At 35.3% G+C, this 16,235-nt stretch overlaps 2 protein-coding genes across 5 annotated transcripts; both read left to right on the top strand.

Moving 5' to 3' along the window:
• Positions 1–1,802: 1,802 nt before the first annotated feature.
• Positions 1,803–5,261, top strand: LOC100791799 (delta(24)-sterol reductase). Of its 4 annotated transcripts, none has more exons than XM_006590762.4 (3): positions 1,803–1,948; positions 2,850–4,115; positions 4,554–5,261. In XM_006590762.4, exons 2-3 carry the CDS (start codon positions 2,868–2,870, stop codon positions 5,007–5,009), a joined length of 1,704 nt encoding a protein of 567 aa, XP_006590825.1. In that variant the 5' UTR covers positions 1,803–1,948; positions 2,850–2,867; the 3' UTR covers positions 5,010–5,261. The 4 variants fall into 4 exon arrangements, with proteins under 4 accessions (XP_006590825.1, XP_003537788.1, XP_014619438.1 ...); XM_003537740.5 differs by having other exon boundaries at positions 2,847–4,115; XM_014763952.3 differs by having other exon boundaries at positions 1,827–1,937; positions 2,847–4,115.
• A 1,880-nt stretch (positions 5,262–7,141) lies between these two features.
• Positions 7,142–15,471, top strand: LOC100817508 (tricalbin-3). The gene is made up of 9 exons (XM_003538927.5): positions 7,142–8,277; positions 9,508–9,749; positions 10,078–10,096; positions 10,541–10,746; positions 11,450–11,559; positions 11,645–11,743; positions 12,466–12,913; positions 13,034–13,123; positions 15,244–15,471. The coding sequence occupies exons 1-8, from the start codon at positions 7,421–7,423 to the stop codon at positions 13,120–13,122; spliced, it is 2,070 nt and encodes a 689-aa protein (XP_003538975.1). The 5' UTR covers positions 7,142–7,420; the 3' UTR covers position 13,123; positions 15,244–15,471.
• The last annotated feature ends 764 nt before the right edge of the window (positions 15,472–16,235 follow it).

Genomic DNA, 16,235 nt, shown 5'->3' with positions numbered 1-16,235 from the left:
TTTAACGAAATTTTACTATTGGAAAAAATATCTTAATTCATTCAAGAATATTTTTTCAATTATAAAATTTAGTGTGAAGTTAGACATCCACTCTAACAACTTTAGTATTTCTATAATTTTTTGTATAAATTTTATAATTTTTATGAAATTACAAACTCACAAGTTTTAAATAACCAACTCATTTAAACAATCACGCATGATAGATGGTCTTAGTGTTTTTTGAAATTGAAAAATATGAATTTCATTAAAATTATCATTAATACAACTCATCTTATTTTTAGTGAAATTTATTATTATTATTATTTCAACTAATTCCTTAACAATACTCGTTAAGAAAACTTACATATTTTATTAAATATCAGAATGATTAATAAAAAGGTTAAAAAAACACACTAAAAAATTAATAACATTTATTGATAGTGTAAAAGTAAAGAAAGATATTTTTTATACTATTATTTAATACAAATATTTAAATATAATTTATTGAATTTTATAAAAAATCATACATACAATAATTTCTAGCCATGCATAAAAAAAGTTATTAGTCTAATGGTGAAAAAGAATTTAAATAATCTGCATAAAATTCTAATTCGAAGCTTATTACGGCGATTGTGAACAAAAAAAAAAAAGAAACATTTATTTTGAATACAGAGTGTTATTAGCATTTCACTTGTTTTCAACACAAGAAGATTGGTTTAGTATGAAAAAAACAATTTTATGGTCAGGCTGTCTGCAACTCACATGGTAGTGGGGGCAGTTTCCACGTGATTCAAAACCAGACTGCCAATGGAATCTGTTTACTTGGGCCATCCTTACGTTGGGATTCTAATCTCTTTTTTTTTTTTCTGTCTTTAGATCTCCTCGATTTACTTCTTTTCTTTCTATTCTATTTAATGGGCATTAATGCAACAAACTTTTAAAATATAATAGTACTATTCCATTATTTGTATCACTCTCACTATTTTGTTTCTTCTTCTTATAATACACCTTAGATTCATGTTCCTTGGTGAAGAGAAAAAAAAAGAGTAAAGAGTTAACGTGAGAGTCACACTTTTATGTTTTAATTTAATTATTTTTTTCTATTTTATCGAAAGTACACTAGATGATTTTTTTTTCTTTTGTGATTCCCCCAAAAAAAACTTTGGTTATTTTAGAAACACTACACCACACTACTATAAGATAAAATTAAGCGTTTTTTCAATTATATTTGGTTTTAGTAGTACATTAACATTGTAAATAGACACTATTTACATTGATGAAAGTGATATAATTATATCTGTTAATTAAATGATTTAAAAATATCATATTAAAAGAAAAATATTTACTTTTATTCCATATGTAAATAGACACTATTTACATTGATGAAAGTGATATAATTATATTTGTTTGACTTCCTCTGTGCATAAAGTTTTCTTAGATTAGTAAATGAGATTAATTTATAATCCAGTAAATTAAAAACATTCATGATCACTAATTTACTAAAAAAATCAATTAAGTGTATTTTAGATCAAATTTATCTCAACTAATTATTTTTTAACATGTGTATCAAAACTTTAAATGTAAAATTTTTGGAATGGAGCAACTTAATTAAAATTCTGTATTTCATCAAATGAGATGAAAATCATTAAAGTTTACAACTTAATTAATACTACTAACTTTAAATTTAAACCCTAAATACATAATTAAATTAAATACTAATTTTTTTAAAAAGAGCTTTACTATTAGAAGAATAATTTATCGAATCCGGCAAGATTATTATCTCTTTAAACCTAATTTATGGTCACTATCCTGAAAGGATTTAATTGTAAATTGACTGACACGGTGTTGTGTTCTTCTGTAGTACTCCGTAGTGTTAGAGTAGAGAGACTTAAAACCCCAGCAGAGTCCTCACATTTCACTCTCACTCTCGCAACTGCTGCCTCACTCTCTCACTCTCTCACTCTCTCAGGTACTCTCTCTCTCTCCGTTTGAAATTCTATTCAGATCAGAAAATGTGGATTTACGCTCTCGATCTTTCTTAATATGTGTCTACTTGTTCTGCATTCTAGTTTCGTTCTCAACGCTTTTTTTTTTCTTTTTCTGTAATATGTTTACTATTTTTCTTGTTTACTATTTTTCTTGTATGTTCGTACTCGCTGCTTGCTTAACATGATTTGGTTCTAGCCTGATGCAGAAAATTAAATAATATAAATTGTGTTTTCGGTTTTCGTTTTTCACTCTGTCATTTTCTGGAAAACTAAACCGACGAGCCGTACCTTTGTTTCTCTAGTCAACGTGAGTTCCATTTTCATGCTCCACTCGCGTTTCCGTAGCGTAGGATCTCAGATCTTTGTTAACCACTGCTGGATTTCGGTGAATTTTTCGATTATTTGCCGTTTCATGCACATGCAGCGAACTTTGTTTTGATTAGGGCTTCTGTGGAAGCAGTTTTTGCATCATCAATCTGTTGCTGCTAAGGTTTTAAATTGCTGGCTCAGTTTTTGTAGCTTTTCTTTGCTGACTATTGTTGTTGATGCGGCCACAATTGTGGTAGCAGACACTTAAAAACCTTGACGTTGCGGCCAAAATTACGGTTGCTGTCCGTGTCTTAAAACCTTGGTTGTGGCGTTTGCATTATCATAATTATTTATTGATAACTTTATAGACCAATGATCCTAGTTTTTAGTGCGGATGACTTTGTCTTAATTTTGTGTTTGTTTCTCTGTTTTATGACTTGATACTATTTTGTGCTACTGAATCAATTGATATTGTCTTTCTTTCTTTTTGTTCTACTAGAATTTTAGTTTTTTTTTTGTGTGTGTGTGTGTTTGTGGATAACTGTTGATTTTAAATCTTTCATGCTGTAGCAGGAGTATATAATCTGAGCGATGTCAGATCTCGAGGCTCCCTTGCGCCCTAAGAGGAAGAAGGTTTGGGTGGACTATTTTGTTCAGTTTCGATGGATCCTTGTTATTTTTGTGGTCCTTCCCATCTCCTTCACCATTTATTTCCTTACATACCTTGGGGATGTAAGATCCGAGTGGAAGTCCTATAAGACGCGTCAGAAGGAACATGATGAGAATGTGAAGAAGGTTATCAAACGTCTCAAACAGAGGAATCCATCAAAAGATGGTCTTGTCTGTACTGCTCGTAAGCCCTGGATTGCTGTTGGGATGCGAAATGTTGACTATAAGAGAGCCCGTCATTTCGAAGTTGATTTGTCTGCTTTCCGGAATGTACTTGAGATCGACAAAGAACGGATGATTGCAAGAGTTGAGCCCCTAGTCAACATGGGTCAGATCAGCAGGGTGACTGTACCCATGAATCTTGCCCTTGCTGTAGTTGCAGAGCTTGATGATCTAACTGTTGGTGGTCTCATTAACGGCTATGGTATAGAAGGAAGCTCCCACAAATATGGCTTGTTCGCTGATACTGTTGTGGCCTATGAAATTATTTTGGCTGATGGCACTCTTGTTAGAGCCACCAAGGACAACGAGTACACTGATCTATACTATGCCATTCCGTGGTCTCAGGGAACCCTTGGCCTTCTTGTTGCTGCTGAGATCAAGCTTATACCTGTTAAGGAGTACATGAAGCTAGCCTACAAACCTGTTGTTGGCACCCTGCAAGATCTTGCACAGGCATATTGTGATTCTTTTGCTCCCAGAGATGGAGACCAGGATAACGAGGAGAAGGTTCCAGACTTTGTTGAAGGAATGATTTATACACCAACAGAAGGTGTGATGATGACAGGAAGATATGCTTCAAAGGAAGAGGCCAAGAAGAAGGGGAATAAGATCAATAGTGTAGGATGGTGGTTTAAACCATGGTTCTATCAGCATGCACAGACGGCACTGAAGAAAGGAGAGTTTGTAGAATACATTCCTACCAGAGAATATTATCACAGGCACACAAGATGCTTGTACTGGGAGGGAAAGCTTATCCTCCCATTTGCTGATCAATTTTGGTTTAGGTATCTGTTTGGCTGGTTGATGCCACCCAAGGTTTCTCTCCTCAAGGCAACTCAAGGTGATGCTATAAGAAACTATTACCATGAAATGCATGTCATCCAGGACATGCTTGTTCCTTTGTACAAGGTGGGAGAGGCTTTAGAATGGGTTCACCGTGAGATGGAGGTACATTTTCTTCTTACCCAATCTTTATGTTTATAATGTTCTACTTTTAAGGGAAAGCTGCTTAACATTCTAGTTTTAATAATATGAAGCCAAAGTTGGGGCTGAACTCTCATGGTTATTTTGCAAACAAAGGTCATTTTCATTGTCTATTTTGTTCTAAAGTAATTCCTATGCTTTTTTTCCCCAACTCTCTATTATGTGAAAAAAAAAATCTAAAGTAATTCCTGTGCTTTTATTTTTTTTCCAACCCATGAAGGAGTTTTATCTTTTGAGAAAATTTAAGTGATGAGCATTCTACCAATGTAATGTTACTAATTTGTCTGAGTATTACTAATTTATATATTATTTCAATTAAAACTGGAATTCAATTTTCTTACATAATTCAGTTGGCACAGTCGAATATGTTGTTTCTTAGATTGTTGATTGTCAATACATTAGGTATACCCCATTTGGCTCTGCCCACACAAATTGTTCAAGCTGCCTGTCAAAACTATGATTTACCCAGAGCCAGGGTTCGAACTACATCGCAGGCAAGGAGACACCCAAACTGCTCAAATGTACACAGATGTTGGAGTTTACTATGCACCAGGTCCTGTTTTTAGGGGTGAGGTATTTGATGGGGCAGAAGCAGTGCGTAAAATGGAGAACTGGTTGATTGAAAATCATGGTTTTCAGCCACAGTATGCTGTGTCTGAGCTGTCTGAGAAAAACTTCTGGAGGATGTTTGATGCTGGTTTGTATGAGCATACTAGGAGGAAGTATGGAGCTGTTGGGACCTTTATGAGTGTATACTACAAATCAAAGAAGGGCAGGAAAACTGAGAAGGAGGTACAAGAAGCAGAGCAAGCGCACCTTGAAACTGCATACGCAGAAGCTGATCAACCAGTAGACTGATTTTGGATTTTTATTCATCTGATGGTAGTAGAATTTTATTGCAACTCGTTTCCCACATATGCAGGAGTTGATCAACGGGTAGACTGATTTTGAATTTTGATTCATCTGATGGTAGAATTTTATTGCTTCTTGATTCCGTATTTTATCATTTTGCCTTTGTAATTTTGGATCTCTGGCTTTGGATAGCCTCAGTTGCTGATACCGTTTTGGTGTTTCCAATGTCTTTAATGAATTTATGTGGACTTAACATGATGTTTTCAAGTGCTCAAGACTGAAATAAATAGCTGTGTACTCGAGTGTATTATTCTTAGGTACAAATAAAATGCATCTGCAGACGTGCAACGACCTAGGCAAAATCCTTTCACGGGATGTTGCACGTACATATATATATGATGCATTGTGTATCCCAGTGACCTGGTCCTACCACATTTGGATCCTTGAAAATTTACCTGGCTTGTAATCTACTCTTTGGTTTGGATTATTTGATTCAGTCCGAAAATTACTTGAAATTCTAATTGAAATTCTACTCGTCAAAAAGCATGGTTGATCCAGTAAAAAAAAATGGTTGAGGTGATTGAGAAACAAGTTCGATTAATTTCATTGACTTGGTTTAAGAACTTGTATTTTATTTTCGTTGATTTTACTCATTATATTTTGGCATCTAATGTTGAGTGAATGAGTCAAATGGTCGTAGGCCTAGGATTGCACCTGAGCAAACCTCTTTTGACTGGACCTGATGATGACACCAAGTGTGTTTGATTGATTTTACGTTGAGAAAATATTGATTTTGTCTCGTCAAATGTGTTTTCTTAATAAGGATACACTTTTGGATATTATTAGATAAAATTTGTTTTCAAATGTCACCTTGATTAGAAGTGATAAAAGTAATGTGTTGCATAGAAAAAGATTTACAACAAATTTGCTTTCAAGTTGAAACATCCAAACATATTCAGCAAAACATTAAGTATTTAATTGTATGTTTAGTTTCACATTTTCTAAAGTTATCTTGACATACCAATTAATGTTCACATATTTAGTTTTATGTTTTCAGAAATCGATTCTAAAATTGATCAAGTTGAGTGGGCACGCGAAAAGGAATATGGAAATGTTACCGCACACAAAGGGAGAAAACAAGTAGGCACGCGAAAAGGAATATAGAAATGTGCATGATCAGAAGGAGCACATATATATGCAATGCAATTGGGCGTGTGAGTTTCATACAGACAAAGACACATCATCTTAATTCCCTGACCATTTTCAAATTGGTGATTTTTCAAATTTTTTCAAAATGTTTTTTTTATAAAAAAAGTAATGAAGTTGTTTTCAAAATGTTAAATGCATGGTTTGACAAGAGATGCTGAAAGATGCGATTATAAATTTGTCAAACTTATTTCGATTTCATTTTTTTAATGTTTTTGAGACTAAATAAAGTGTTAAGGATGTGCTAGCCAATGTGAAAATTGTTATATGTAGAGATGTGGGAGAGGATGAAAGAATGTGGAAATTGAGCAGGGATGATCTCTTGTTGGTCAAATCTGCTTATTTTTATATATCATGGAGCATGCTACTAATATTTCCCAATTCCATATCCCTCAGAATTGGAATGCGATATGGAGGCTAAAAGTTTCAAGCAAGATTTGTGTATTTGTGATGGAGAGCGATGAGGGGGTGCCTTCACACAAGACGAAGACTTTCAAAGAAGGTGTGTGCAACATATGTGAAACTGATTTGGAAAATGAGTGACACGTTTTTGTTGGATGTGGCTCAGTGAAGAATTATTGAAGAGAAACGGGATGATGGGATGATATAAAGGTGTTGGTAGATAGATAGAGCTGATGGATATTCTAATTTTGTTTTTGATTGTCCATCAAATTTGTCTACTGGTAAAACGTGTGAAGTGACTGTGATGCTCTGGGTTTTATGGTGACAGAGAAACAACATGGTTTGGGAAGGTCTTAACATTTCCCACGAGGGTAGTGACAAGAAGCAAGATGAAGGATGTTTTGATGGAGTGAAAGGCGGTGAGAAAGAAATTTATATGTAGTCAGCACACTTTTCACTATATTCCACCATGTATTGAGATTCTTATTGATATAGAAATGCAACAAGTATATTCCAGTAAAATAAAAAGATACTATTTGTTTTTTTATTGATAATCCACGTTGTCCCAATTTTGAGGCCATAAATCTAGCTTTGAATTCCCACAATCATAAAACAAACGACTCTGAATTCTTTTGTTTTCTTCTTTCATTTCATCACATCACATGGCACTTTCCACTTCCATCCCCCTCCACCACCCCAAGCTTTCAAGGTTACATTTATAATAGTATAGTACTAGCTATACATACCTCAACTACTTCTATTTTCCATTCATTCATATTAATGTTTTTAATCGACCATGCCCCTTATCGATGATTCTCCAACACGCTTCTCCCATCTCTCACTTCCACTTCTCTCCACTCTCCTCTCTCTGCCCCGGTAACAGTAACACCCCATTCCCCTTCTCCAGAAGAAGGCGAAAGCGCTTATTCGCCAATTCCGGCTCCCGCAAATTCCGCAGAAAATGCACCGTCCGCTTCTGCGCCGTTCCCTCCTCCGACAACAACCACCCAAACTGGAACGCCGATTTCGCCAATTCCGCGCGCAGAACCGCCACAACCTTCGTTCTCAAACGAATTTCCAACAACAACAACAACAACAACAACAACAACAACAACGATAACGATGTTATCGTTACCGAATTACAAGCACCACCGCCATCGGTTCAATTAGGTTCAAACTTCACCGGTTTCAGCGAGGATCCTATCGTGGATAAGCTGAGGACGCAGCTAGGGGTGATACACCCGATTCCCTCCCCTCCGATTAACCGCAACGTCATCGGCCTGTTCGTCTTCTTCTTCTTCGTCGGCGTCGTGTTCGACAAGCTGTGGACTTGGCGGCGGCGGCGGAGCAAGAACAACAGCGGCGGCGGCGAGGACGGGCTTGGCGTGTGGCCGCAGGTGCCAACGAGCTTCTCGCTGCTTCTGGAGAAGGATTTGCAGAGGAAGGAGTCGGTGGAGTGGGTGAACATGGTGTTGGGGAAGCTGTGGAAGGTGTATAGAGGAGGAATTGAGAACTGGATCATAGGGCTGCTTCAGCCTGTCATTGATAATCTCAAGAAGCCTGATTACGTGCAGAGGGTTGAAATTAAGCAGTTCTCGTTAGGGGATGAACCCTTGTCTGTTAGAAACGTTGAGCGCAGGACTTCTCGCAGAGTCAACGATTTGCAGTAAGTTTTTTAATTATTTCGGTTCTTATTGCTTGCTTTATTGTGCTCCTGTTTAAATTATAAACGTCCCCATAAGTTTAATTGGATTCTCATGTGTGTGTGTATGTGCTTGCTTGCTTTATTGATTGAATAAATTTCTCCATAAGCATTTTTAGATAAGGTAAATTGAATTAGGCTTCTTTTCTGAATTAAAATAAACATATATATACCAAAAAGTTGTTGGTACCAGCGGTTTGCCACTTAGGTCCCTTAACCAAGGTTTGGGGTTCCATCCCCGGCTTGGGCATGGAGTCACAAATGGAGGTACCACTTTATCCCAAAATGGGCCGACCCGGTGGGAGAGGATTGGTTGGGTGTCAAATAAAACCCCCAGATACATCTGGTTAAACAAAAAAAAATCAACTTATACACCTCAACTTTTAGGAGAAGTTAGATGAAAGAGATTTTATAAGAGCTAAGGATATAAGTTGGTTTTAACTTACAGAAGTAATTCAATCTTACTTTTTTTCCCCCTCCTGTAAGTAGTTGTGGTGAAGTTTATTCAAATTCCGTTGTTGAAGTATCTCAATGTACTTTTGGAAAAGGAATTCTTTTGTAGCTTTCATTCTTAGCATACTTTTGTAAAAGTTCTAACGGTATCCCAAACTTGCACATACTGTTCGTTGGGAAGGAAATACCTAAGTTTTCAATCTTAGTATGGCACCTCAGTTGTTGGCCGGTCGTTGCACAGCGATTGAGGAAGAAAGAGCACATGACAGATAGTCAGGATTTTCGCCTTCTATAGATGTAGGAGAGGATCCGGGTTCATTACTATCTCTTCAGCATAAGTTAGAATTTTGTTGGTCGGTGGCCTAAAGCAAGTGAAAAATAGTAACTGTTCACAATGTTGCGTGCTATACATATATGTTGGTTATTATGCTTAGGGTAAATCAACAGTTATATAATGTTGAACTTGGTATTTGGGAAGTAATAGCTCAGTTAAATGTTTTGCTGGTTGTCAAATATTTAAATTGGTCTTTTTGCTTATTTTTCTTCAATTGAATTTGAATTTCTGTTTGGGTAACGTTTCTGGTCATATCTTGTGTAGTATGGAGCAGTTTGGACTTGGGAGCATTTTTATTGTTTATTCTACTTCTGGATTTTTCTTCCTGAGATCCAAAGCTGTAAACTTTATTTAGTTTTGTTATCGCATTATCTATATAATCAATTAATTTGCCTCTGTTTATGTAGGTACCAGATAGGCCTTAGGTATACAGGTGGTGCTCGCATGCTGTTAATGCTTTCTCTGAAATTTGGCATCATTCCAATTGTTGTACCCGTTGGTGTTCGAGATTTTGACATTGATGGTGAACTTTGGGTAAAATTAAGGTTAATACCAACAGAGCCTTGGGTGGGAGCTGTTTCATGGGCTTTTGTTTCACTCCCAAAGATCAAGTTTGAATTGTCTCTATTCCGTCTGTTCAATTTAATGGGTATGTCATACTTTTATAGATATAAGAAATTATACTCTTTTTATTTACTTGGATCTGAATGATTTGGTAAGCAATTCAAGTAAAAATACTGATTTCTCCTGAAATCTTAAACTAATAGGTGAATGATTTAATATCTAATATTGTGTCTTTTCTACCTGTCCTTTTAATTTTAATAATAGATAAAGTTCTATTCATTATTTTTGGTAGGTCAAAGGTAACATAGAGTCTCTTTGCATGTCAAATATATACATATATTTTTAAAATGTCTGACGTATTGTTGCTGACATCTATTTTATTTTTTCTTTTGTGCATCGTTGGGCATGGTCAGCTATTCCAGTTCTCTCGATGTAAGTTCCATTTGTCTTCTTAATGTTATTAGTTCATCGCATTTGATGCTTGTGAAGCTGTATGTGTGCGCACTTGCTTGAATGCATTTTCAAAGTGATACTATTAATAGAGTATTAGACATGTATCTGATGATGTTACTAATTGGGGGTATAGCACCTTGGAAGCTTTATTTACTCTAGCTTAAATATATATTTTAGTTAATAGTAAATAATTACATCTTTTTATGTTGTGTTTTCTTTTGTTTCTCTTTAATAATAGTTATTCTCTTAAATATTTATGTCAATGTCTATAATTCTTTAGAACATTATATGTCTTCTGAAGTTAATTTATTCCAAGCTCTCTTCATCTTCATGGATTTGTTATCCTGAGATTGTGGAAATTGTGTTTTTTGGTGTTTTCCTGTCACTAATTGTAAGGTAATTACTCTGGCTTTTCTCTTGTAGGTTTTTGACTAAACTTCTCACTGAAGATTTACCTAAACTATTTGTACGCCCAAAGAAAATAGTTTTAGATTTCCAAAAGGGAAAAGCTGTTGGTCCAGTTGCTGTTGGTGTTAAATCTGGAGAAACGCAAGAAGGAAACAAGGATTCTGTGGGTGAACTATCTGTTACTCTGGTGGATGCTCGAAAGCTTTCTTATATTTTTTACGGTAAAACTATATTCTGTTGTATTTTCTTTTAAGTGATTTTTTAATTATTGTTATTCAGACATGATTGTTGTGTTCTTTGATCTTTTTTAGATTTTTATTTAGCAGTCTATTCTCTAATTTATGTTCGTTCAGTGGACATATTTTGTTTTGTCTCATGCAAAGCTTTTTTGTTTGATATATTATGATATACCAGTGTCAATAAACATGCTACTGTCCTATGTTTTTCACATAACCCTTGGATGATGATTAAATATGACGAATATTCTCTAAAGATGAGGTGAAAGAAAGGGAAAAAGAGAAAGTCTAACTAAGCTTTTTGATTTAGTTGCCTGCAAAAAACTAGTGTTAAAGTAGTTTGTATTTGTCCTAGAAGATACGAAGAAAAAAAATAATTGTTGAAGTAAATGATGAAGTGGGATGTTAAGTTGGTATTCCATTAAATTTATGCATTTCTAAATCAAACTAAACAAAATTTAGGTTTTCGTGAAACTTCACTTCTAATACCTTGGCTAAGAAGGAAACATAGTTGATTATAGTTAGTTGACCTTACTGTAGAATTTCGCTACGGGTAGTTCATTTTGCCCTATCTGTGTTTTCTTTTCTTACCAGTTTTAATTTCAACAGAAAATTTAGTTATGAATGGTGTGCAATATATATGCTCTATTACCTACCATGCTTAATTTTTATTCTACAATTTTTCTAGGCAAGACAGATCCTTATGTTATTCTTAGCCTTGGAAATCAAGTTATACGCAGCAAAAAGAACAGTCAAACTACTGTAATTGGACCCCCTGGAATGCCAATTTGGAATCAGGTGTCATTTTTTTATTTCCCAATTCATCTTCGTTATGCCATTTGTATATTCTTTTTTATCATACTAATGTGTTCTTGCTCTACAGGATTTTCATATGCTTGTTTCCAACCCTAGAAAGCAGAAGTTATTCATCCAAGTAAAGGACGTTCTAGGATTTGCAGATTTGACTATTGGTACAGGAGAGGTATGTATTATGCACAATATCATTTGTATTTTTGTGATGATTTTTTTAGGTATAGATCATAAACTGTTTAATATTATTGAAGGAAAGCTGGTAGATTCCCTATATTTTATGCCACTTGAGCTGACTTCTCCAATGTTAGGTACACTGAATATTTTGCTGTACGAAAAATGAATGTGTATTTGAAATTTTTTTCATATAATCTTATGCTTCAGAAAGAACTGAAACCTATACATTAAGAAGCCTAATGGACAGATGTAGGTAATTGAATTGAAAGGAAATATATTAACAATTTCTGTCCCCTTCACTGTGGTGGGCTTTGTGGTCACCATTTTTCACTATTGACTGTTGTATAGTTCCCTTCTGGTGGCCCCTATTCACCACACAGAAAAATATAGTATTCTTATATTTTTCTGAATGGTTTGTGCATGCATGTGTTTGTGTGTATTTATATATTGGGAAGTTATGGCAAAATAAATTTTATCTTCTCAATCTCTTGCATCTAAGTTGGAGTTGTGCTGTACAATTAAATTTAATGTTTTAAAGGTAGTCTATTTTGAAAATTAGTTTTTATTTATTTATTTATTCAAGATTGCACAAAATTTTCATTTGTCATATTGGGTTTGTTTTGAAAGTTACATTAAGAAAATAAAAGAAATACATGGGATTTCCAAGTTAATTTTGTATTTTGCCCTACATTTATGCTTAATTGAAAATGTTTTCAGGTTGATTTAGGATCTCTCAAAGACACTGTTCCAACAGACAGAATTGTGGTTTTACAAGGAGGTTGGGGATTTTTAGGAAAGCGCTCTTCTGGGGAGATATTACTTCGGCTAACATATAAAGCATATGTGGAGGATGAGGAAGATGATAAAACTGAGGTGTATGCCATTTATACTGACGTTTCTGATGATGAGTTGTCTGATTCAGAAGTAAATGGTACTAATGAGAAGGATGAAAGAGATTCTGCGTATGAAACAGATAAGGAGTCATTTATGGATGTTTTGGCAGCATTAATTGTTAGCGAAGAATTTCAGGGGATAGTAGCATCTGAAACAGGGTTTAGCAAAGTTTTGGATAGTGGCTCAAATGCTGGACCTAGAGTGTCAAAATCTCAAGTTCCCAATGTTGAACCAATTCCTTCTAGTTCTGATAATTCCGAAGGTTTTGGAGGTATCATTATCTTATGATCTTAATTGAATATTCTATAATATGTATTATGTAATCTGAAGGTTTATAAGATTTAAAAAACATTTTGTGTTTCATGATGACAATTAAGACTTCCAATTGCAGGGTCAGCTTTACTTTGGCTTGCTGTGATTACTAGCATATCACTACTAATTGCTCTCAACGTTGGGGGATCCAGTCTCTTCAATCCCTAAGGTGGTGTTCTGCTGCTTGGAATTGATCCTTTTTCAGCTTAAGTAATTCTTAAATCACTTTTCATTGCTTACTAACTTCTAAAGAGATTTAGGGAGAAAAGAGAAAGAGAGAGAGAGAGAGAGAGAGAGAGACAGAGGAAAGTGTTTTTGTATTGATGAGGATTCAACCCAACTATAGGCTTCTGCAAAGGCTGGAGCAAATTTGGAAAATGGTAGAGGCCATCTTCACCAACTTTGCCATGTAGAAACACCTCTTTCGAAGCCTGAGATTTGACAAGACATAAACTAGAGTGAAATTCAAAAAACACAGAATTATCTTTACAAAACTGACTCACACTTAGAAGATTTTTGGTAAAGAGGGAACAGAGAGCAAATTTATAAGACGAAGAGAAACATTGGGATTAAGAGGAGAAACAAATTTTGAATAACTTGAGGAATCAATAGGAAGCCCTTGACCATTACCAATGGTAATTTGGTCTGGACCCTCAAAAGGAGTGACTTGCTGAATGTTTTGGGAGACATTGGTGACATGGTGAGATGCTCCAGAATTTGGATACCGGCTGTTTGATGAGGTGCCGGAAGCATTGGCTTGAGGAGATGGGTAAGAATTGGGTTTAGGAGAGTGATTTTGGGGTGGAGGTGGGAAGCCAAATGGTGGCATGAAAGGGAAGTATGGGTAAAAGGGATAAGGTGAATAAAGATAGGGTGAATTGGGATTTCTGTTTGGGGTAATTGGTTTGGGAATTAGGTTGGGAATTTGGTTGAGAGGGCTAGGAGGAGTAGCTTGCATCATTTTTGTACCAGCAATGAGAGGCTTTGTGCCCAAATTTGCGACAAATCGGACACTGAACATCAGTGAATCTGCCACGCCCTCTCCCACGGGCTCCACCTCGACGGTATGAACAACCACCATCACCCCTCTCTTATTACCATACTTTGAATCATAGTTTGAGGAGGAGTGTGTGTTACCCTGAGTTAGATGAACCTGAGCTTCAGAAGCAGAATTGGAATTCGAACCCTCAGCCAAATTCAACGAGCCCAAATTCTTCTTGTGAGACTTTTCAATGCTAGATTCCTCAGCCAGTAGCATAGAAGTCACATCATCCAGATTTAGAGGATCACACAAATTGTTTAGAATACTACAAATTGTGCGATAATCATCAGGTAAACCATTGAGAATCAAGTCAATGTGAGCGCTCGTCAAAATCGAGTCTCCAATAGATGCAAGTGAATCAATTAGTAATTGAATGTGCAACAGATAAACAGTAATTTAATGATTCTCAAGAGAAGAACGAAGCTCACTATGTAATTGCTTCTTCTTCGCACGCGCAATGGATTGAAAATACTCATGCAATCGATCCCACAGATGCCACGAGGTTGTGCAATTGATGATTTTTGTTTGCGGAGAAGAATTTTTGTTTGCAGAATCCATTTTCAGAGGCAAGGATCTAACCTAGCTCTTTGATACCATAAAGAGATTTAGGGAGAAAAGAGAGAGAGGAAAGTGTTTCTGTATTGATGAGGATTCAACCCAACTATAGATTGGGGAATGAAGCAGTACATATACTGCAATTGCATAACAGAATGATAAAGCTGTTGATAGTTGTACTTACAACTGTTAACAGAAAACCAAGTAAAAAACACTTAGAGAGTAAAATACTACTCTCTTATAAATTCGTCTTTAGTTATTACCAAATATGCCTTTATTTATCCTTTATATTAATGATAGCTTTTTATTTCTTGTCTTGTGTCCAACTGTATTATATTATATCTGTCATGTCTAGTTATCCATTCTGACGCTTAGCACCTTGGAGTACTTATTAAAGTCAACAATTTGTTATACGTGGTTTTTCAATTGGCTACGTCTTTGAAATTTCCTTCTTCTTTTTTGGCGAAATAAAACAATTTGCGGTAAATACTGTCAAATATTTTGTATGTGCCCGGGATAATTGGGGTACTATTTTAGATGGTTGCTTGGAAATAATGTCAGTTCGTGTTGCAATGTTGAGCACTTCCAGTGTAAATGTCAAATTGCTTACATGTTATGTTCATATTTCTCGTCGTGTTGGTTTGCCCTTTGGGAGATGCTAATCCCATTTTGTTTATTTCTTTCTCTGGCAGGTTGGTCAGTAGATATAATTAGATCAATTTTCTTTTATCCGCTATTTACAGTGTTTGTATATTCGTGAGTGCTTCTGATGGAGAAAAGCATCTACCGGCGGCGCATATTTTTGGCTTCATTTTGTGAGAGCTACAAATTTTATTTCAGCTTAAATGTGTGTATTACTTGTCTATATGCAAGCATTTTCTTATACCCGGCAATAATATAATAACAGGCTTCTCATTTTACTGGCCGGAGTTTTTTTTTTCTCTCTTTTTTTAGATAAACCATGTCATTCCAATGCATGGTGAATGACGTAAATTTCTTATTTTATTAGACATTTTGCCTTTTGGTGTTTGAGGGTGAAAATCGCCTGATGAAATCATTAACGGTTGTTCATATATGATAATGGTAAATATCAAGATCCCTTACTAATTCGATTCTTAGTAAAAAAAGAGTTTCGGTAATCCCTCTACTGAAGCATTGACAAGTTGTATATAACAATTGTTAACCTTTCCGTTAAGTAAAATTAATTCCAACCGTCAAACCCATAATTTTTTTCACAACATATTTGACTTTACCGTTCAAACAAAACTTTTCTAACAAAAATCAGTTTTTCCTTAAAAAAACAATAAAAATCACTTTTCTCATCATAAATTATGTCAAAATTAACTCTACCAACACTCAAACCAAATGGACATCAAACTGTTTTTTTTAGCAAAAGGGGCTAACAGCCTCAAGAACTAAGAACCTCTCTATTAAAACAAACACCAGCCGCATCTGCTGTTACAAATGAAGATAAAAAAAGCAGGAATAACATCAAAAAGTCTGTCTCCTACAATCATAGACAAACCATGACCCGCAAGGGGGTCTCTAGGTTGGTTCGCCTCTCTAAGAATATGCAAAAAAAGGAATTTTATGCTCGTAAATGGTAATAGTAATAGTTGCCAACATTCAACTACGCTACAAGATGATAGAACTGCATAACGCTTACCCAGGGGGGCAAAAAAGC

This window comes from Glycine max, chromosome 11 (genome assembly GCF_000004515.6).
Source record: "Glycine max cultivar Williams 82 chromosome 11, Glycine_max_v4.0, whole genome shotgun sequence".
Classification (NCBI taxonomy): Eukaryota; Viridiplantae; Streptophyta; class Magnoliopsida; order Fabales; family Fabaceae; genus Glycine; species Glycine max.
Note: the sequence above shows the minus strand (reverse complement) of the source record. Positions and strands in the feature narration are given on the sequence as shown.